Below are 20,246 nucleotides of genomic sequence, written 5' to 3'. Positions count from 1 at the left end.
TGATTGTGATCATCTGTACTGACGTAAATACAAGTTAAAGCATTTAAAAATATAAAATAAATGTCTACTGTAAGATACAGTGGGCAATTTTCAGAGTCAGAAACTATTAAGTGCGCCTAAAGCTGGGAAAATACTGTACATATAGTACTACGTATGCCTTATTTAAAAGTCCCCATTTACATTTGCATTAGTAGCGCATTTGATATTAATGCAGCACAGGTGAAAATACGAGGAACAAAACGTGAGCGTGATGACGCCGTTAAATATTTCAGCCGTGGGGGGAAAAAAAAAAACACTTTTGGTCCAAACTCCAAAAGGATTTTTATTAAACAAGCGTTTGGCGGAGTTGGCTGTGGCGCGGCGGGATTCGCCGTTCCACAAATGCTTTTTCTCGCTAAGTGAATTCCCTTCCAGTGAATTTTCTTCATTACGCCGGAGGAAGGGATCCGCCGCGCCATTTTGCCGGGCGGACTAAATAGAAATAAAGACGCCGTGGGTGTCACGAGGGGGAAACGGATCCAGACTAGCGACGTGCTCATTTCAAGGTTGGGCCTTTTAATGAGCCAGAAAGTGGCGCCTATGTCTCTGCGCCTAGAAAAGTGGGCGGCTCCAAACCCCAATGACACCCATGGGACTCGAACCCAAAAAAGCCATGGGCTATTATATACATTTTCAATCAATGTCAGGAAAAGCCGCATTTTTTATATATATTTTTTTGGAATCTGGACCAAAGGTCACGCATGGCTCGCAGCTTAACTAGCTCGTCAAAATAAAAGTTCTTTCCTTTTCCCAATGGCGTCAAAAGGGGGTGCTGGAGCCCATCCCAGCAAGCACAGGGCAAGAGGAGAAAAAACAATCCATTGCTAACAGCTAAGAGCAATTTAGCGTAAAGTTGGCTTAGCTAACGGACAGATTCGGCTATAATGATGTTTTATTTTGAAAGGTCAGGGGGAAAAAATGGGATTATTTAATGTGGGTAGTTTTGAAATGCAAAATACCCTCATAATTAGGATTTAGGATTATTTATGTAAGATTTGTATTTGTTGTAGAAATGAAAATGGCGTCCAAATGTGACCAGTTGCTGACGGTTCAATTCTAAAGTTGACGCTGCATTTGCAAAGGGAAAAAAATGTAGACATCAAATTTAGTATTCAGGAACGACACGCTCGAAATGTTTGATCTCATCAGCGCTTTGATTTTTGCTGATATCTTTTGAAACATCATCATAATTCTCATTAATATGAATGACTAAAAAGGTTTGCTATTTTTCAAGCGTTTGCTTGTGTGGCGCACTTTTAACGCCACCTGACTTTTGCCTTTCCGCTTAATCCGATTGGCGCGCCACGTCCGAACGCCGCTTCTATATGCAAATGGATCATTAAGAAGGCGTCTACGCCCATTGGCGCCTTCAAATAGGGGTGAAATGAGGCACGTGCCCGTGGCTGCAATGTCACCATGACACGCATCACCAGCTCGGCCCATTTAGGATTTTTGACTGACAAACTATTTTGAGTTCCCGTAGGCTGAGCGTAAAAGAGCAAAGGATGAGTCACGGTCGGTCCACGTGACTTCATCGTACTTTTAGCGACAATAGTGGGCGTCGACACCACAGATTGTGCTTGTTTAGTGATTGTAAAAGGTGTTTAATCCTAAAGAATCAATAAAAGCAGACGAATAATGGTAAATTTGGCATTTCCGTAAGTGTGCGTTTGAGTTTTTTTGCGGCGCGTGACACATTGGGCCACCTGGGCGGACACGGACGCGGCGTAATGAAGGTTTTAATCATCCCGTTTGGTCGCAAGTCTCTGGATGGCCGTCAGACGTCAGCAAATAGAAAGTGCGGCCGGTTGAGAAAAAAAAAAAAAGAAGAATAGTGGCTACTCTGCAAATGACTCTTGTTTACAAATGTCTATTGTTTTTAATAGAGTGTCTATAATACTCAAGCATGTACATTGCTGTCCATAATAATAAAGCCTTCTATTTTAGTATAAAGTATAACAGCCGTTTATCTCGTTAACCATGCCAGATTGACAATATTTTATTTTACTATGTGTTTGTTTATATGCCTTTTATTTTTCTGTGAGTATTATTTATTGCTATTTCATGTACGTATAGTATACCATCTGACAAAAAAAGTACTAGTAGGACTGCCAATGACCGCAATGGTTGTTTGATTAAATTAAAGTGGGAGGGGCCAATGAAGCAATAGTTAAAAAATGTGGTACGGTGGAGACGTGGTTGACAAAAATCGCCTCGCAGTTCTGGAGTCTTGGGTTCGAACCCAGGTTGGCACTTTTATGTGGCATTTGCATGGGGCGGGCGTGGGTTCTCTCCGGGTATCCCGGTTTCCTCCCACGTGAAAAAAAACAGGCATGCTAAGCTAATTTAGCCCAGTAAAAAGTGCAACATGGCACTGAACTCAACTGGCGACCATCTTTTTTGACCTCCAGGGGGCCCTTTAAAAGCCAGCGAGCAAGCGTCAGCCAGCCACTGCCCGCCCGCCCCACTTTAAAAGCTAATGAATAAACAATTCCCAGTGTGATGGCCTGCAAAAAGCAATTTAAAAGAATGAAGTTTTAATTAACATGCAAACACACCTCCGCTTAGCCATTTATATTCAGGAAACATCCCGCCCGGCGCGCAAAAAGGCCAAGAAAATTGACACGGGCGGAAATACAGGAAAACAGGAGGTCCGAGTCCCCCCCAAAGGACCCGGCGGGACCCACGTCTGGGGCAACGATCGCACGGGGCGCCTGCGCGCGTGTCATGAATAAGTTAGACACGCCCGTTAGGACAGGCCAGCGACGGTGATAAACGACTCTCATTCGCTCATTAGCCCGTCGCCGCTCAGGTCACCTTATTTGCTTTTTAAAAGCCACGTCATCCGTTTCCTCATCGGAGACCCACCAGCCCCCGCCATCTTTTCTACGCTCCAATTAAACACGTACGGGTTTACGGGAAAGATAAAAGAGGGCAACGGGGTAAAAATGCTGTCTCAAAGGGTAGTGGCCTTACTGTCATTTTCGATTTATTCAAATTAAAAATAAAGGTTTAGTGGATCACGAGTGGACACATAAGCCATTTTGAGTAGGAAGGTCATCAGCCAATCACCAAACACCTAACTAACTCTAACCCTACGTCGATGGCAGCCAATCAGATAAGAGAATTCAAAGAAATGACCGACTATTGTGATTAGCTAAGATTGACAGTAGATGAAGTGTCATGGAAATAATAGCTAGTTTAATATATTTCATTTTTATGATGGTTTAGGCCAAAACAATGTTTAATTGAGCTTTTTTTAATATATTTTTATATTTTACAAAATTATTTTTGAACTAAAAACTGAAAAATGGATTAAAAAATGACAATTATTGATTTGAAAAGGGGGAAAATCAGGAAATATGATATACATCTATAATCTTGATTTTAAATTGCTCCTAAAACAGAAAGTCAGCACTCATTGACTTTGCCGGGCCGCACAAAATGACACGGCGGGCCACATTTGGCCCCCGGGCCGCCACTTTGACACCTGTTGTTAAGGAACTTGGACTTTTGCCGCCATTGTCCAAGGTCAAGAATGGCGTCGATTTGTTTAAAACAAAAAATACAAAGCGTATAATAGTAATAATTCCGAGAATGTGTCGTCTGGCGGCTATGATATAGCCTTTGTTCTCCTACAATTTCCTCGAGGGAAACGGATTCTCGCCGCAAAAGTCCCTGGGGAGGAAAATGGCCCCCTCGCCGAAGCGTCTGATTGCGGGCTACCCCAAATTGCCCCCCCGCGCTCGGGGGGGAGATTAAGAAGATTGGACTGCCACACCCGGCAAAATATCAAAAGCTTTTTTTTCCTCAGCAGAACAAAGCACATCCAGGGGACTCCGAAAAGGTCAAAGGCGGCTTATTCCCCGGCCTGCATTTTGGGGGTCAACATCCATTCCGTCCCGCGTGGCCTATTACGCTCTTGATGGGATGTTCTTTTTGCTGAGAACTCCCTCAATGAGCTTCACGCCGTTTTTACCGGTGACGTTTCGTCGGAAAGACGGAGGGAGGGAGGGAGGGAGGGAGGGAGGGAAGAGGAGGAGGGTGGAAATCGTTTACACGCCGACGTCCGTGGAGGAGAGGAAATTGCTATGCTTGTCTATCCATGGGAAGCCAGTCGGAGGAAGGTAAAAACCAGCGTAAAGTGGTACCTCGACCTAAGAGAGCCCTAACATGCCAATAATTTGAGATATGAGCAAATATTTGATATCTTGAGATACCAGACTAATTTTCATAACACGTGGGCGGAGCTTGTTGGCTAATACCAGAGGAGTATATACTACTTTTTGTGCATTATCTGTTTGTGAGGACATTTTGTGTACATCATTTTGGGAATATTTTAAAAGAAAGACAAAAGCTAACTACTAAATCAGGGTGGAGGTGGAGCCTAATCCAGCCAAGAAAGATATCCACATTTAAAACTAAATTAGAATTAAGTTTAGTGTAAGGTTAGATTACATTTATTTTAGAGCACTGGTGTCAAAGTGGTGGCCCGGGGGCCAAATCTGGCCCGCTGCTTCATTTTGTGTGATGGCTGTGGGTTGGATATATATAAATATGTGTATGTGTAACCCTAACTCTAACCCTATGGAGTGGTAAACGTGTGTATGTGTGTGTGACTTACTGCCATCATTGCTTTGGTTTCCCTCTCTCTTGAGCATCTGCACCGCCCCCACGTACTTCTTCAACTGGACCTTGAGGACCTCATTCTCTCTGTGCAAATAGACACACACACACACACACACACACACAACGTACATATCACATAAGCCAAAAGCGCTAATAATAAAGAAGCATATAGACATTTTTAAGCTGGGTTTACGCTGTCTTGGACCTATTTCTGCCCACAGGATGGCTAGCTAGCTAGCTAGTTTTGTGTACTTAACCTTAAGAGTTAAAGATCAGGTCTAATTATAATTTAATTGCATTTGGTGATAAAAGTAGGCTAATCAGAAAACCACAAAAAATTTGGTGAAAGGGGAGAAAATGGTAGTGCTTATAATAATAATAATAGTCATTAAGTGTTTATAATTATAGTGAGTCAAGTTTTGGGTGCTTATGTATTTGGATTTTATATTTGTAGGATGCCATTTTTATTTTCTATTCTGTTCTGGCTGATTGCTTTTCTGATTTGGATGTTCATCGGGGAGACGTTTTTTTTACGGGGCAAAAAAAAAAAAATACGCTGTGATTCCCGCCTGACTTTGGAAAGCAATTGCACCAAAATTGCCTGCAATTTGGAGGGATTTAAAATACCAACAAAACAAAAAAAAAAGAAGCGAAAAGTATTTCCGTGGCGGCACTGCATGGTTTTAGAAAGAAAAACATGTTTTTAAGGTCTAAATTCATTTAAAATGAGTGTTAAAGCTGCACCACTAAAATTATAATTGGAGACCAAAGAGCCACTGCACCCGGGCGCCGCCATTTTGGATCAAAATTGGATTAAAAATGAAAGAAAAATGATTAAAATGACGTCGGCGTGGCAAAAAAAATGGATTCTAGCCAATCAAAACGCAGAGTTTTCATTGGCCAAACAACTAAACTCATCAAAAACGGGGAATGGCGGTGTTCATATCTTTAAAGAAGTGAAAAAATAATAATAAACAATCTTGAACTTGATGTACGGTAATTGGCAAAGTGAAGTCAAAAGCCTCAGGTAATGTTTTTTGTGTTTTTTTTATCTTTCCTCGTCTCCGCCAACACGTCTTGTTTTTTGGAGTCATCTTAATGAACAATAAGGGGAGAAAATGGTCTGGGTTTTTTAATGGCGCTCTGCTTTTATTGGGGTAGAAAGATGACCCTTTTGGCTGCTCATTTTTGGGGAGAAAGCTTCTACGGACAATAGCTTATTGTTATCGGGCGACGGGCTACAAAGACGGAAGCCAAAGAACGTCTCAAAGGACCTTCGGATAATACGTTCACGCAAAAAAGCTTATGGTCTAATAATAACATTTTCTATAGATGATGCAGTCAGGAGAAAAAAAGACTAAGGCTACATTTATGGGGATCTTTACATTGGAATTTAACACTACTTTTGGTCAATTTGCTTAGTGGCATTTTAGATGGTTTGATGAGGAAAAAAATTAATAAATCAAGCATGTTAAACATTATTCCTGGAGTCAAAATACATGGAAATGTGGGTTTTTTTTATTCAAATCACTGTATTTAAAGTACAAAAATGTTTGATGATAATAAAAATAATTTAAAAAATGATAATACAAAAAATTGGGTAAAAATTATAATACAGAAAATTGGGTAAAAACTATAATAAAAAAATTGGGTCAAAATTATAATATAAAAAATTATGTAAAAAATGATAATGCAAAGAATTATGTCAAAAAATATAATACAAAAAATTCTGTAAAAAATGTTAATAAAAAGGATATTTAAAAAATGATTCACATAATTAATTACAATGGGAATAAAAATGGGGATGTGTTAAAAAAAATAAGAAAAGAGAGCAGGATTAGCTAAAAAGTGGCGCAAGTTTTAGGGGCATATTTTAGTTTTTTTTTTATTATTGAATCCCAGCAGGTTATGGTTCCAATTTTGGCGTAAAGGGATGGAATTACCTGGCCAGCGCTTGGACCTTGACGCCGTGTCTTTCCTCGCTTTGGGCCAAGGTTTTCTTAAGCAGCTGGATTTCCTGGCGGAGGGCTGCCGAATGCTCCATTTCTCCGTCCAGCAAACTGCGCAGAGACCTGCCAAATACATCCAGTGGACCGTGTTAAAGCGCCCAAAACACTTTGCTGTCCCACTTCATGGCCAGAATACAGATCGGACACATTTATGCCGAGGCGACAGATGTTGGCCGACACAAATAAATGGCCTTTGGGAAAATATCATATGAGTAAGTAAGATTTCAGGAGTTTAGGGTTTATTTATGGCAGTTTTTAGCCTCAAAAAGGAGGGGCTACAAAAGAATAGGTAGCTAAGGAATGGACAAATCAATGGTTTTGAGCAATTGTGAGCATTAATGAAACAATTTCAAAGGGACGTACCCGTTTTGTTGGTCCAGTTCATCTTTTCTGCTCATCATGGCGACGATGGCCTGTCGTAGCTCAGCTGAAAAGAGACGCAAAGTCACCACCAGATTCCATTTTAATGCCATTCTTACAATTGCAAATATATTACAATGACCACATGTATATTGATTTTGGTCGTATCTCAAATCCTATGATTAAAAGATTTTTTAGGCTATAGTGACCCAAAAGATGGGTCATGTCTTCACGTGAAAAGGAGCATATTTGGTCTCTTGTTCTGGTATTTTAGCATATTATGTTTGCTCTGAACAAATATTCATTGTATTTTAACTTTACACAGGTGGACCTGACCTGGATTCAAACCCACGTCCACTACTGTGAGGCCAACACTCTAACCACTGCCGTGAGTAATCTGACAAAAGCTAAACAAGTCCTGACTGACATTTCTGCTCCGAGAAAAATAGGCTTTTGAAGCGGGCGTGTCTATTGTAAGGCAACATTGCCATCTAGTGGATGACTTGAGAATCACAAGGACGTTTTTAAGCCACCCCACATTTTGGCATTTTAGGACTGCACTATTCTTAGTTACATGCTACATCTGGATTTCTTTGATCCAAAACAATGCGTAAAAATGGCAGGTAAAAATAAAAAAATAAAAATAAAAACGTACTAAGTGTCATGGACTCCGGCAGGGCGCCATCGACTGCGGCAGACCGCGCCGAAGGACTGGAATCAGCACTGAAATTGACGGAAGGATAACGTCAAAGGTGTTTAATGACACTAAAACGAAGATGAAGACCCTTACTTGGTTTGTGGCCGCATATCGCCATCATGGGAGTCCTCCACCGGCCCCGGCGACTGGCGGCGAGACGAAAAGGCCGGCGAGTCCTCCACGGAGTTGACTGAAATGAGATAGATGGGTTATTAGTTGCATTTTTGGGGACAAAAAACAATGTTAAAGGTTGTCTATGGTCAGGGGGTAAAAAAAAATGAAAATATGGTGTATGTGGGTAATCATTCTGGCAGTATATTTAGCGCAAATGGGTGTCAATTCCTCTTCAAAAAAGGGGAAGCAAGCTAGCTGGTCTTTGTGCCATTTCACTTTCTATCTGAAAATAGTATTGAATTGAATGGAAAAAAAGGCTTTTATTTGAGCGATGTGTGCTTTTACGCCGACGTACAATACCTGGCTGCGGGGGGGCCGCGTTGACGGGGATGAGGACGTCTGAGGAGACGGAGCCGCCGCCGCCGCCTCCTCCTCCGCCACCGCCGCCCCCGCGCTCCATCAGAAGCGGCACGGGGCTCCACGTGGACACGCTGGAAAGGCTTCCCACCGCCGTCCTCCAAAGAGAAAATTTCCATTTGACTCAAGCTGCGAGCGACCTTTCTCGGCGGGATCGATAACGGCGCCGATGACATTTCCAGATGCGGCGTCGTTCCGTCCGTTTGAAGCGGGCGAGCCGGCCGACCCACGTCCAAGCCGCCCGCTTCAAAAGGATGGGACGCCTCGCCCGCCATTTTTCTTATTTTCCTTTTTTGACAAAACTCACTGGTCACTGCTCCTCTCGTCGTCCAGGATTTGCACCCCTACTTTGCCTTTTTCATCCTCATCCTCATCATCGTCTTCCTCGTCATCCGGGTTCCTCCCACCGGGCGACGGCGGCGTACGAGAGCGGAAGGGCGAGTCGTCGTTTAGTCCGTTGCGAGGCGGCGAGTCAGGGAAGGACGGCGCCGAGAAGTGGGCGGCCATCTTGGGGAAGTCGTCGTCCCCGTCTTCTTCGTCCTCGGCGCCTCCGTCCAGGTCGTCGTCGAAGGAGATGATGTTTGTTATTTTCTTCTTTTTGCGCCGTTCCTTCCTCAGGCCGGAGTCTGGAAAAGAATCACTCGCTCAAATGAATATTGGCGTGGCAAAATTTTAATAAAAAATGTCTGTCAGCGGTCATGCTGGAAAAATAAATCAATAATAGTCATATACTTGAGTCACTAGTCAAAGTAGGAGGGAAAAAAGTGCAAATCATACTCCCTACCAGCGGAGGCGCTGCGTGGCAGGACGGGCAGCGGGTCAGAGGCGGCACCCATCCTGGGGCCCAAGCCCGGCACGGCGGCACCTGTAGCCGTGCCGATCTCTCGGAGCAGGCTGCCCACGCCCTGCGCCGACTCCTTCCAAAGGCTACCCACTCCCTGAGCCGACTCCTTGAGGAGGTGCGTGACGGCCGAGCCGCCGCCCCTACTCGGCCCGCCGCCGTTCAGGTCGCCGTTGTCCATGTTGACGGCAAAGAGGATGGAGTTCAAACCTGCGGGGAGACACACACCACCATTTTGAGTTCCCCACCAAACGAAGACGCCATTTTAAGAAAGTAAGTGAAAAAGAAAAGTCACCTGCGGCCATGGTGGGCAGCATACTGGCTCTTTCTTCATCCAGCATGAATGCCCAGTCTTCGTAGTAAGAGCTAAAAAAGGTTAAAAAATAGGTTAGGAGTTGATTCGGATGAGAGGTTGCTCGAGGGGCGGAGCCAACGAACCCTAAGCGAAGCGGGTCGGCCAGCAGCGAGTGCAGGTAGCGTTCCAGGGAATGCTCGTTGAGGGCGCAGCGTAGCCAAGCCCGACCCCGACCAACATCCGACCAAATGTGGCGTAGGGAGTAGAAGCGTTGGAGCTCGTGACGGTTCAAATACTCCTTGGCCAGGAACCAGAAGGTCAATTCTGGAGGACGGATGGCAAAATGGCGTTAGGGGAGGAGATCATCTTGCCTAAAGTCTAGAGAGACAAATGCTAAAAAGGTTAGCTTTACCTGCTTCGGTTTTGCCGCTGAAGCCAGCCACTTGCTTGAGAGCGGCGGCGGCGGCCAGGGCCAGACCGCTGCTCTTCTTCAAGCCGTGATGAAGCACCGCCTCGAATTGGGCGCACAGACAGATGACCCTGAATGGCGGGAGGGGGCAAACGCAAAATTAGCAAACACACCGCTAGCTAGCTGCCGGACACATTGTTGTGCACTGAACCCAAAATGGCCGCCCACCTGCTGTCCGAGTCGGTGGCAATCTCTTTTCTTCCCCCAAAGCGGATTTGGCACTGAGAAAGATGGAGAGGAAATGTTATGTGGATGATAAAAAAGACAAAATGCTTTTAAAAAGATGTTATTTGAACCTGTTTGACGGCATCGAGTAATCTCTCCAAGAGGTTCTGTCTCTTGGCGTCACTTTGCACAGTGCCTGCAAAAAAAAAACACAAACAAAATGGCCGCTAGTCATTTTTCATTCATTCATTTTCTGAACTGCTTTATCCTCACAAGGGTTGCTAGAGAATTAAAAGACCCTGAATGGGTGCCCATGAACAATTCATACTTTGAAATATTATTCCTTGAGAGCCATACTCAGAATTTAAAAGTAAACATACATGAAAATGTGTGCATTTTTTTTATTCATTTCACCACTTTTAAAAGTAGCAAGTCTCCTATTGGTACGTTCGGGAATCAACTTAGCTCACAGATTAGCGGAGGGCCATATGCACCCATCAAAAAAGCCACATACGGCTCCCGAGCCACGTAATTTGATAGTTGTAAGAGAAAATTGATTTTAAGCATGCTATCGGTACAGTACAAGCATATACCGACATTATAACGGTCATAGAGCCATAAAACACCTCTCCCACTTTAAATAAATTGGTCGTCTATAGTCCAAAAAGCCAATTTACGGCCCGATATTATGTTGGCAGTGATGAATAATGCTAATTCAGACATCATCTCTATCCCGGTGGGTGTGGCTAACCCAGCCGGTGTATGATTAGACAGTATTTTTGTTTTATGCTAGTTTGTTTTTGTTTATATGCAGAAATTACCCCCCTCCTCCTCCTCCCGTTATATTCCAAAGACTAAACAAGACACAAGTTGAAATTACCGTTCATTGTGACGACGAAAGTTGAGGCACAGCGACTCCCAGGCTCGATAGCCGACTAGCTTCATTCCCTCGGCTAGCCGACCTGACTGATGGACAGCCGGGCTCGAGTCGCGATCGTGCTCGAGCCTCTCCACCACGGCTCCACTCCGTCAGCAAGCGTGGAAAGGCCTCGACAGAGCTGAGACAGCCTGTGCTAGATCATAACACAGGAAGAGTGCTGGTCACGTGAGTAAACACCACGCGGCCTTGCGCAAACCCTCATGGGAAAGGTAGTCTTCAGGGTCAGTTATAATTTTTTTTCGCTCGGGTCCTGCTTAGTGAAATTAATACTTTTATTGTCATTATACACGTGTAATGAGACTTAAAGGTTCACGGTGAAGTGCACAAATAACAAATAGACGTTCAATTCATTTGGAGTGAATGAAAATATGCTTGTGTTCTTTGCATTTTTATAAGTTTACAGGACTGAAATCTTATCAGCAGATAAGGGAACATGAACTCATCTGCAGTTATCTGAACTGTGCAGATACGTTTAGGTGTCTAATCATTGATAGCAAAGCAAATGCAAAACTAAAAGCTTAAACCAATCATTCAGATTGGACATCTCAATGCACTTTGCGTATATTGATTGACCTTAGCGAGAAACAAGAGAGTGCTTTCATGACTTGTGCAATCGGAAGTCTTGAAAAGCAAGAAGTGACAAAGCATATCTCTTTCAAGAAGTGGATAAAATGACATGGACATTCATAAGTGTCTTTAAGTTCTTCTGTCTCTAACAAAACACATTTAATATGGATTTGTGTGACATTTCCACCCAAAGTACTCGACCATTTTTCATATTGAAAGAGTTTCTCTGGCAAAGTTCTGAGATGACGTCGACGACGAGGCGGCGCCGTCATAGATGGTGAAAAGAGCCACGTGGTTATCGGGCGCGGGTTTTTTCCTCAGAGAGTTCCGAATTCGGCGAGACAGGCGCCCCGGTCCTGGATTCTTGCGGCGGGGCGGGCCCACGCAGTCCTCCAACTCCTCGGGAGGCACGTCGATGTTGCCCGAGTACCAGAAGACCCACCAGATGAGGCTGAGGAAGATGACGATCCCGCCGGCGTAGATGAAGAGGTCGCGTACGGCCAGGCCCCCAAAGACCCCCGCCAACATGATGATGGCGCCCAGGATGTCGTGGGCCACGGCGAACCAGAAGGAGCACTTGCAGCGGCCCACTCCTCCGCCATGGCGCTCCGTCTCCGTTTCCATCTTCGCCGACCGTGGCTTTTGCGAGAGCTGGCGGAACGAGGGGTCAAAGTTCCACGTGTGTCGGCCTTATCGCAAAGTCACTCTGGTCGGCTCAGCTGGGGGGGAGGGACCAAAAAATAAATAAAAGTTCTCTTCAAAATGATGCAGCTAGTTTTGGGCCCCGGATATTGTCACTATAAGTAGCAAGATGTTGGTTTCTAACTGGTTTCTATATTAAATGGGGGTTGGGGGATATATTAAGACCCCCCATTTAATAGACCCCTCATTTAATTTAAATACATTTGACAAATTAGATAGAATAGACAAATTAGATTATTTTCATCTAAAATCTGTTGGGTTTTTGATTAAATTTCATTTATTCAATAAACCCCAAAGTAATGAATTCCAATTGGAAAACGACTTCACGGAAAAACTACAAATTGAACATACTTCAAAGCTTTTGTTCAGAGTGTCCAAAATCCGATTTCCATTGAACGTATCATCATCCTTTCGCGCCATAGTTTAGACAGCCGCTTATCTTTTAGCTACTTTTCAAACTTCGTAAGTTCAATATTTGGCCGTACATTTCGCCCTGCTTACAAAGCCCACGTTTATTGTTGACATTCTTAATATTTTCGTTGCTTACTCATAACAATTCATTCGTTCAATTTCCAAAACAAGTGACTTGCTACTAATTACCTCGGCTAATGCACGTTGAGCTAAATTTGGCTAACACCAAATTCAAGAAAAGTCCCTCTACGACGTTAAAACCACACACCATTAATAATGAAAAGTTCCGAAGACCAAGTTGTTGAAGAAAATGCTTCATTTCAGGATGAAGAGGTAAGACAATATTCCAACTTTAATGCTAAACCAGCTATAACTAGTAACTATGTACTATACTAGCTGTTAGCAGAACTTCAGCTCAAGAATTGATGTTATTAATATTCCTTTAACTACTCTTCATCCTAAAATTGAATAGCTTGTACAGTTTCATTTTTTTTCGTTCAATATATACAGGATTCCTTCTTCCAAGACATTGACCTCCTGCAAAAACATGGAATAGTAAGTATAATTTAAACCGTAACTAAACCAAAATCACATCTAAAACAATATAACCCCCTTTTTAAACCGCAGAATGCGGCAGATATCAAAAAGCTCAAGTTAGTGGGCATCTGCACAGTTAAAGGAATTCAAATGACGACTCGGAAAGCTTTGTGCAATATTAAAGGCATGTCAGATGCTAAAGTGGAAAAAATCAAGGAGGCTGCTGGAAAAATACTGGTAAAATAATAATAATAATCTCTAATTAGAGCCATTTTATGGAGCACTTTTGGTTCATTCTTGTCCTCATAGGATATTGGCTTCCAGACTGCCTTTGAGTACAGTGCAAAGAGGAAAAATGTTTTCCACATCACCACGGGAAGTCAAGAGTTTGAGTTCAGTCCCAACTTTCCAAATATGTTCACCTAGTTGGACAAAAAATATGTGTGTTATGACCAATCCAATATCTTTGAGCGCTTTTTTTTCCATGCAGTAAACTTTTAGGTGGAGGAATGGAAAGTATGGCCATCACAGAAGCTTTTGGAGGTAAGATGATTGTTGTAGAGACTTTTTTTCATTTGTTTATGGTCAGAAAGTAGAAATATCTCCTAATATAGACTAAACCATGGAAAAAATGTCAGCCAAACGTTTGAAATGTAATATCCCGCAGAGTTCCGCACTGGAAAAACGCAACTCTCACATACGCTCTGTGGTAATTATGGCATTGTGTTTTAAGAACCCCAAAATTCTAAAACAAAAAACTATACCCTTACTAACTCTGTATTGTTTATTTGTCGCAGTGACTGCTCAGCTACCCGGAGAAGGTGTCTACTCTGGTGGGAAGGTCATCTTTATTGACACCGAAAACACCTTGTAAGCTCACGCCAACCATTGAATATGAAAAGGAGAAGCATATTCTTTCTATAATTCCTTCATGGCAGTCGCCCGGACAGACTACGAGACATTGCTCAGAGGTTTAACGTGGACCACGACGCCGTCCTTGACAATGTCCTTTACGCTCGGGCTTACACGAGTAAGATAATGCATCACTAATAGAAAAGACCAGAAATCAAAATCAATATTCCACTTAACATTTTCTCAAAAATTTGCACTGCTGTTCCTCCAGGTGAACACCAGATGGAGCTATTGGACTTTGTAGCAGCCAAATTCCATGAGGAAGCAGGAGTCTTCAAACTTTTGGTTAGAACATGGTTTCTGCTATGAATTTGCTATCTTTAAAAATATATAGTGTTTTTTAAATGAGTTTTCTTGGACGGGTGCTTGTCAGATTATAGATTCCATCATGGCGCTGTTCAGGGTGGACTTTTCGGGTCGAGGGGAGCTGGCAGAGAGGCAGCAGAAACTGGCCCAGATGCTCTCCAGGCTCCAGAAGATCTCTGAAGGTTGGCATATTATCTTCTAGAAGATGTAACTATTCATAAAGTGTAAAATCTTATCCAGATGAATAGATACTTCAAAGTTGTTGTTTTTTCTGTCCTTAGAATACAATGTTGCTGTTTTTGTGACCAATCAAATGACCGCAGATCCCGGCGCCGGGATGACGTAAGCATTGTCGTTCAACCAAAACACTTTTTTTCGTCTTTTTTAGAGACCATTTAGGTATCATCCCTTCCCGTTTTAGATTCCAAGCCGACCCCAAAAAGCCCATCGGGGGCCACATTTTGGCCCACGCGTCCACCACCAGGGTGAGTTTGAGAAAAGGTCGTGCTGAGATGAGAATTGCCAAAATTTTTGACAGGTATGTAAACCCCAAACGGTGTGTTTTATCATTCATTATAGTGGATAACTAACTCAGTGTTTTTATGTTGTTTTTAATTCCATTTGATGTATTTTTGCAGCCCAGATATGCCTGAGAATGAGGCCACTTTTGCCATCACCGCTGGAGGAATTACTGATGCTAAAGATTGAACAACCAACGAATACATTGTTAGCAAGGTTAGCATTTCCTTTTTTAGCCACGTTATTGTTTTGGCTATTTCTCATTTTAATTTGTCGCAATACCAAAAGGTTTTGCTTTTGTTCCTACATGAAATATATTCCATATTTATTACATTAGAATTAGCTAGTACATACTAGTAATTGAGGTACTTTTGGAACTACCGAACTCAATGCTATTACATGTTTATTATACTCCATTTGTATAGTTGGTATGGTCAAGTTTGGGTATCAAAAAATAAAATACACTATAGAGTACAGGCAATTTCTCCTGCAATGACAAAAAAAGCGTAGATTATAAGAACGTGTAACAATAATAGAATAAATACTTGGACAATTTGAACAATTGGAGTTAGTGACCCCCGGCGCCCTCTAGCGGCGGCCCTGTCAGAGCACACGCCTCGGCTACACGCTACTCGTCAGCTGCGCGCTCCATATGCTTGTCAAAGCAGCCTAGCAATGGGAAGTTCGACAACAACGCTGTCAAGTGTTTAAAGCGACGAGTATCTCAGGGCTCCGAAAGACGAGAAAAGCAGCAGCCCCCCCAAAACTCCGCCATAAACCAAGCAATGGACCCGAGAGACGCGGCTCCGGATTCGTGGGAGCTGGAGGACGACGCCGAGGCCCCGGCCAACTCGGCGACTCTCCCGAACGCCTTCGCCGCCCTCAACGTCAACGCCAAGCCGTTCGTCCCCAACTTCAACGCCCCGGCGTTTGTGCCGAGCTCGGTTGGGAGCAACGCCGCCGAAATGGCTCCCGCTGACGGTAAGCTCAAGCCGCAAAAGAATTGAAAACTGAGCCGAACGAACTTGCTAACTATCTTGCTAACGCGGCTAAAGTTAGCCTGTCCCTCAAGTCTAGTCACTCATTTGCCAACACGTCGACTCGCTGTCGTCACCAGTTACAGCTCATTCATGACTAAACTTATACCCACGCTTTTCCTAAATGTGGCCGACATTTCGTGTCGAATTAAAACCGTCGTTTCTATATTTCTATATGTATTTCCCCCTTGAAGGCACCGCCATTGGCAGCATGGAAATGGGACAAATGGTCGGTATGCAACCCCCAATGAAGGCTATATGAACACTCGATGTGCTTGTGGTTAGGTTACAGGAGAGAAGGGAGATGGTCAAGTGCCAGGGCGCAGCCATATTTGAAACCAACTTCTCGATAACTATCAATACCATGAGGACTGTGGCGATATATCGCGATATTTCGTATCTCTATGCCCCCGTGACGTACCCCCGGCGAGAATGGAGAGCTCGTTTTACAAAATCAGTCGCTGTTTCACAAAGCAACCTGTTGGTTGCTAGCAAAAAAGACTTAGTGACTCTTATTTACTCTTTTATTTTTTCCCTTCATCCAGCTCCGGTGGAGAACGGCGGCTCCGAGGCCGACATGGCGGCAGACGAAGAGACGTGGGAGCGGAACGACGAGCCGGGCGGGGGAGGAGGCGGCGGCGGGCCAGCGGCCGCGGGGGACGCTCCCCCACAGGTGGCCGTCCAGGAGGATGAGGGGATGATCATGGAGGAGGAAGAAGAGGAGACGCCGCCTCCCAAAACGACGCCCACCACGTCCGACGCCCCCAAAAAAGAGCACGTCAACGTGGTTTTCATCGGTCACGTGGGTGCGTAGTGTCGGCTGTGGCTCGATTTACGTCGGGTGAATTCAAAATGACAGCCTTTTTATTTCACCGTTAGATGCTGGAAAATCAACTATTGGCGGACAGATCATGTGAGTAAACACCCACATTGTCATTTTGCCTACAGACCCACAAACTGACATGGACATTTTTCTCTTGCCAGGTATTTAACTGGAATGGTGGAAAAGCGGACTTTGGAGAAATACGAAAGGGAAGCCAAAGAAAAGAACAGAGAAACATGGTGCGCTCACTTTGTTTGATTGACAGCCTTTTACGTTTGCATCTTTCTTAATAACTGTCTGGTCGCTGCAGGTACCTGTCGTGGGCTTTAGACACCAACCAGGAGGAGCGAGACAAAGGGAAGACGGTGGAGGTGGGCCGAGCCTACTTTGAGACGGAGAGAAAACATTTCACCATCCTCGACGCGCCCGGACACAAGAGTTTTGTGCCCAATATGATCGGCGGAGCGTCCCAGGCGGACTTGGCGGTCCTGGTGAGATGTGCTTTTACTTCATCATCGGGTACTTGTTGTCCTTTTCTATACAACTCTCGTTGAAAGAGCTTTTGTTGTCGTGTCTTTCAGGTGATTTCAGCCAGAAAGGGGGAGTTTGAGACCGGTTTTGAAAAAGGTGGACAGACTCGAGAGCACGCCATGTTGGCCAAAACGGCGGGAGTCAAGCATCTCATCGTTCTGGTTAACAAGATGGACGACCCTACCGTCAACTGGAGCTTAGACAGGTGAGATTGTGTGTCAAATTTTACATATTGGGCACTAAAAGGACAATGAGGACTTTTGGAGCCAAGATGGCCGACTGGTGTTGTGTCTGACCATTTCTCTGAGTGACCTCAATTGTGTACTTGCAGGTATGAAGAGTGTAAGGAAAAACTGGTGCCATTTCTAAAGAAGGTTGGCTTCAACCCCAAGAAGGACATCTTTTTCATGCCTTGTTCCGGACTCACCGGCGCCAACCTCAAGGAAGCCGTACCCGAATGTACCTGGTACACGTAAGTGCCCGCTACTCTAGGGGTGGGCAAACTTTTGGGCCCGGGCGGGGGCCACGTTGACCTTAAAAATGTGCTTTCCACCAGGGGTTTGCCATTTATTCCACATTTGGATAGCTTGCCAAACTACACCAGATCCGTTCACGGCCCAGTGAGACTCCCCATCGTCGATAAGTACAAGGTGAGGTGGACATGAGTCAAATTTAAGAAACAATACGCTTTGTTCTTTCCGCAGAAATTACACACGCCATTGGAATTTTCAAAGTAGCGCTGCTTTTGTGTACATGCGTCTTCTTCCTTCCCACCGTTGCACAATCGCCGGCGTGGTTCTCGCTGTCAGTCAGCTACATTTTTAAATAGCAACACGCCTAGCCGACATTCCTAGCTTACTCAAATGGGCTCAGTTTCGGGTGCAAAAAATCGGTTTTGCTGTTTAAATCATCCGGAAAGACCAAAGTGAGGGTCTAATTTGCTCTCTTACAAACATTTTTTTTATTTTTAGGACATGGGTACCGTCATTCTCGGGAAGCTGGAGTCGGGATCCATCAGCAAAGCCCAGCAGCTGATCATGATGCCAAACAGGGTGAGATATCTTTTTTTTTCGTAGATTTATCGGGCCTAAATGTGATGGAAATGGACAAAGCCTATACAAGCTGATCCCTAAATTCCGCTCATTAAGATTGATGATGTAACAGCCAAAATAGGATGCAATAAAATGTGTAACGTCCCCCTTTGATATTTTTCCAGCACGTAGTGGAAGTGTTGAGCCTCCTGAGCGACGAGCTGGAGACGGAAGATGCCGGTCCCGGAGAGAACCTGAAGATGAGGCTGAAGGGCATCGAAGAAGAAGAGATTTCACCCGGTTTCATCTTGTGCAGCCCCGACAACCTTTGCCACACCGGCCGCACCTTTGACGCCCAGGTTAGCTTACGTGAAGACCAGGTGACCCGCTTTAGACCAAAGACCAGGCTCTTATGTCCCTTTGCATTTCAGATCGTCATCATTGAGCACAAATCCATCATTTGTCCCGGTTACAATGCAGTCCTTCACCTTCACACCTGCATCGAAGAGGTGCAAATCTCAGTAAGTTATGCCCCTTTACTTCTAAAATTTTCAAAGTATTCATGCGGTGCAGGCCTTATTCTTATTAAACCAAAAGTTCCTAAGCGCGCTGCATGATTTCGCCAGATGAGGGCAGTGTTTCGACAGGTAATGTTGATCCATGACGTCAACACCAAACTTTAACAGTTGAATTATTAGCACAGAATAGAAAATAGAGAATAAATTGAACGTCTTTTTGTCCATTGTTGTTGTGACACGTTTTTTTCACACTTTGCTTTTAATTCCATCCCTCATCGCAGGCCTTAATTTGCATGGTGGACAAGAAGACGGGAGAGAAAAGTAAAACTCGGCCGCGTTTCGTCAAGCAGGACCAGGTTTGTATCGCCAGGTTCCGGGCGGCGGGAGTCATCTGCATCGAGACTTTCAAGGACTTTCCTCAAATGGGGCGATTCACGCTGCGAGATGAAGGTGAGGAGGACTGGACGCCCCAGGAAGGCCTGCCATTGGTCCATAACTCCAACTGCTTTTTCCTCCCACCAGGCAAAACCATCGCCATCGGAAAAGTGCTGAAGCTGGTGCCGGAAAAGGACTAAACGCACGTCGCGTCGTGGTTCTGCTCGCTGCCGCCACCGCAGGGGAGGAATGCCGCTGGGGGGCGCTCTTCTCCTTACGTACACCCAAACTATGCGAAAGTGAAGAACATTCAACCAAGGAGCCAAGAGGGGAATTGATTGTGTCAGATTTAAAAAGAAAAAAAATATGGAGACCGGATCCGTTTCTTATGGTGAACAATCTTAAGTGAGGGACAGCGTCTGGGGTTCTCATATTGAGAGCTGCAACGCGCCACCGATGTAGCCACAGCACACGGCCCGATACGTCGTCGACTGGCCACGCCATTTGCTTTTAACAAAGATGGATGCAGTGTCACAGGGTCGCTAGGGGAGGGGGGGGGACGAACGATAGAATTATTCGCTCTCCAACTCATCCCGGTCTGATTTTAATGAATGCATTTTAAGAACAAGAATACCCACCCAGTCGACCTATTGTTGCCATGCCGACCGTTTCATTCTGGTCTCTCGCTCTATTCTGATAAACCAACGATGAACAAACACTCACAAATATGCAATTGTTGCATATCAAAGCCACATGAAAATAAATAAATCATGACGCTTGTTTGGATTTTTTTTCTGGACTCAACTTATTTCACAGTTTCACCTCGCATTTGACATTATAGTGATTTAGTATTATTTATGGTTTGGGACCAAATCAGAGAATATCTACTAAGAAGTAAACTACTAATTTTTTTTACATTGGGTTTTCCATCATTTTATTAGTCAGCCGTTTTTGTAATCATGACTATTAGAAAAGTATTGACGGATCACATTGACATGGGCC

At 44.3% G+C, this 20,246-nt stretch overlaps 4 protein-coding genes across 4 annotated transcripts in view; 2 read left to right on the top strand and 2 right to left on the bottom strand.

Annotated features, from left to right (window-relative positions):
* Window positions 1-11,161, bottom strand: part of snx29 (sorting nexin 29) — a 30,743-nt gene extending 19,582 nt beyond the window's left edge. Inside the window, exons 1-14 of the mRNA XM_077739518.1 lie at window positions 10,916-11,161; window positions 10,167-10,231; window positions 10,039-10,091; window positions 9,814-9,941; window positions 9,545-9,725; window positions 9,402-9,472; window positions 9,050-9,316; window positions 8,573-8,891; window positions 8,209-8,363; window positions 7,828-7,924; window positions 7,693-7,760; window positions 7,041-7,104; window positions 6,612-6,740; window positions 4,664-4,752 (exon numbers count right to left, since the gene is read on the bottom strand). Of these exons, the coding sequence (XP_077595644.1) occupies window positions 4,664-4,752; window positions 6,612-6,740; window positions 7,041-7,104; window positions 7,693-7,760; window positions 7,828-7,924; window positions 8,209-8,363; window positions 8,573-8,891; window positions 9,050-9,316; window positions 9,402-9,472; window positions 9,545-9,725; window positions 9,814-9,941; window positions 10,039-10,091; window positions 10,167-10,231; window positions 10,916-10,922 (1,693 nt within the window). The 5' untranslated portion in view covers window positions 10,923-11,161. The remainder of the gene's footprint in view (window positions 1-4,663; window positions 4,753-6,611; window positions 6,741-7,040; window positions 7,105-7,692; window positions 7,761-7,827; window positions 7,925-8,208; window positions 8,364-8,572; window positions 8,892-9,049; window positions 9,317-9,401; window positions 9,473-9,544; window positions 9,726-9,813; window positions 9,942-10,038; window positions 10,092-10,166; window positions 10,232-10,915) is intronic.
* A 191-nt stretch (window positions 11,162-11,352) lies between these two features.
* LOC144211939 (transmembrane protein 238-like) lies at window positions 11,353-12,233 on the bottom strand. The gene has a single exon (XM_077739517.1). It carries the CDS (start codon window positions 12,164-12,166, stop codon window positions 11,750-11,752), a length of 417 nt encoding a protein of 138 aa, XP_077595643.1. The 5' UTR covers window positions 12,167-12,233; the 3' UTR covers window positions 11,353-11,749.
* Window positions 12,234-12,635: 402 nt separating this feature from the next.
* Window positions 12,636-15,403, top strand: dmc1 (DNA meiotic recombinase 1). Its single transcript, XM_077738893.1, has 13 exons — window positions 12,636-12,988; window positions 13,166-13,210; window positions 13,283-13,429; window positions 13,502-13,584; window positions 13,683-13,735; window positions 13,860-13,901; window positions 13,990-14,062; window positions 14,131-14,222; window positions 14,316-14,389; window positions 14,478-14,592; window positions 14,692-14,752; window positions 14,832-14,948; window positions 15,049-15,403. The coding sequence occupies exons 1-13, from the start codon at window positions 12,932-12,934 to the stop codon at window positions 15,116-15,118; spliced, it is 1,029 nt and encodes a 342-aa protein (XP_077595019.1). The 5' UTR covers window positions 12,636-12,931; the 3' UTR covers window positions 15,119-15,403.
* A 98-nt stretch (window positions 15,404-15,501) lies between these two features.
* On the top strand, window positions 15,502-20,030 carry gspt1 (G1 to S phase transition 1). The gene is made up of 13 exons (XM_077739369.1): window positions 15,502-15,910; window positions 16,512-16,772; window positions 16,846-16,879; window positions 16,951-17,028; window positions 17,100-17,280; window positions 17,371-17,525; window positions 17,652-17,792; window positions 17,877-17,970; window positions 18,292-18,372; window positions 18,537-18,710; window positions 18,783-18,872; window positions 19,151-19,319; window positions 19,392-20,030. Exons 1-13 carry the CDS (start codon window positions 15,715-15,717, stop codon window positions 19,442-19,444), a joined length of 1,707 nt encoding a protein of 568 aa, XP_077595495.1. The 5' UTR covers window positions 15,502-15,714; the 3' UTR covers window positions 19,445-20,030.
* Window positions 20,031-20,246: the final 216 nt, after the last annotated feature.

The sequence above is a fragment of the Stigmatopora nigra genome, chromosome 18 (genome assembly GCF_051989575.1).
Source record: "Stigmatopora nigra isolate UIUO_SnigA chromosome 18, RoL_Snig_1.1, whole genome shotgun sequence".
In the NCBI taxonomy this organism is placed as follows: Eukaryota; Metazoa; Chordata; class Actinopteri; order Syngnathiformes; family Syngnathidae; genus Stigmatopora; species Stigmatopora nigra.
Note: the sequence above shows the minus strand (reverse complement) of the source record. Positions and strands in the feature narration are given on the sequence as shown.

Excerpts from the sequence above, each read along its gene's own strand:
- LOC144211939 (XM_077739517.1), bottom strand. The coding sequence starts at position 12,166 with ATGGAAACGGAGACGGAGCGCCATGGCGGAGGAGTGGGCCGCTGCAAG.
- dmc1 (XM_077738893.1), top strand. The coding sequence starts at position 12,932 with ATGAAAAGTTCCGAAGACCAAGTTGTTGAAGAAAATGCTTCATTTCAG. Across the intron at positions 14,593-14,691 it reads GCTCCAGAAGATCTCTGAAG|AATACAATGTTGCTGTTTTT; the intron begins GTTGGCATATTA and ends TTCTGTCCTTAG. Across the intron at positions 14,753-14,831 it reads GATCCCGGCGCCGGGATGAC|ATTCCAAGCCGACCCCAAAA; the intron begins GTAAGCATTGTC and ends TTCCCGTTTTAG.
- gspt1 (XM_077739369.1), top strand. The coding sequence starts at position 15,715 with ATGGACCCGAGAGACGCGGCTCCGGATTCGTGGGAGCTGGAGGACGAC. Across the intron at positions 16,880-16,950 it reads ACTATTGGCGGACAGATCAT|GTATTTAACTGGAATGGTGG; the intron begins GTGAGTAAACAC and ends TTCTCTTGCCAG. Across the intron at positions 17,029-17,099 it reads GAAAAGAACAGAGAAACATG|GTACCTGTCGTGGGCTTTAG; the intron begins GTGCGCTCACTT and ends TGGTCGCTGCAG.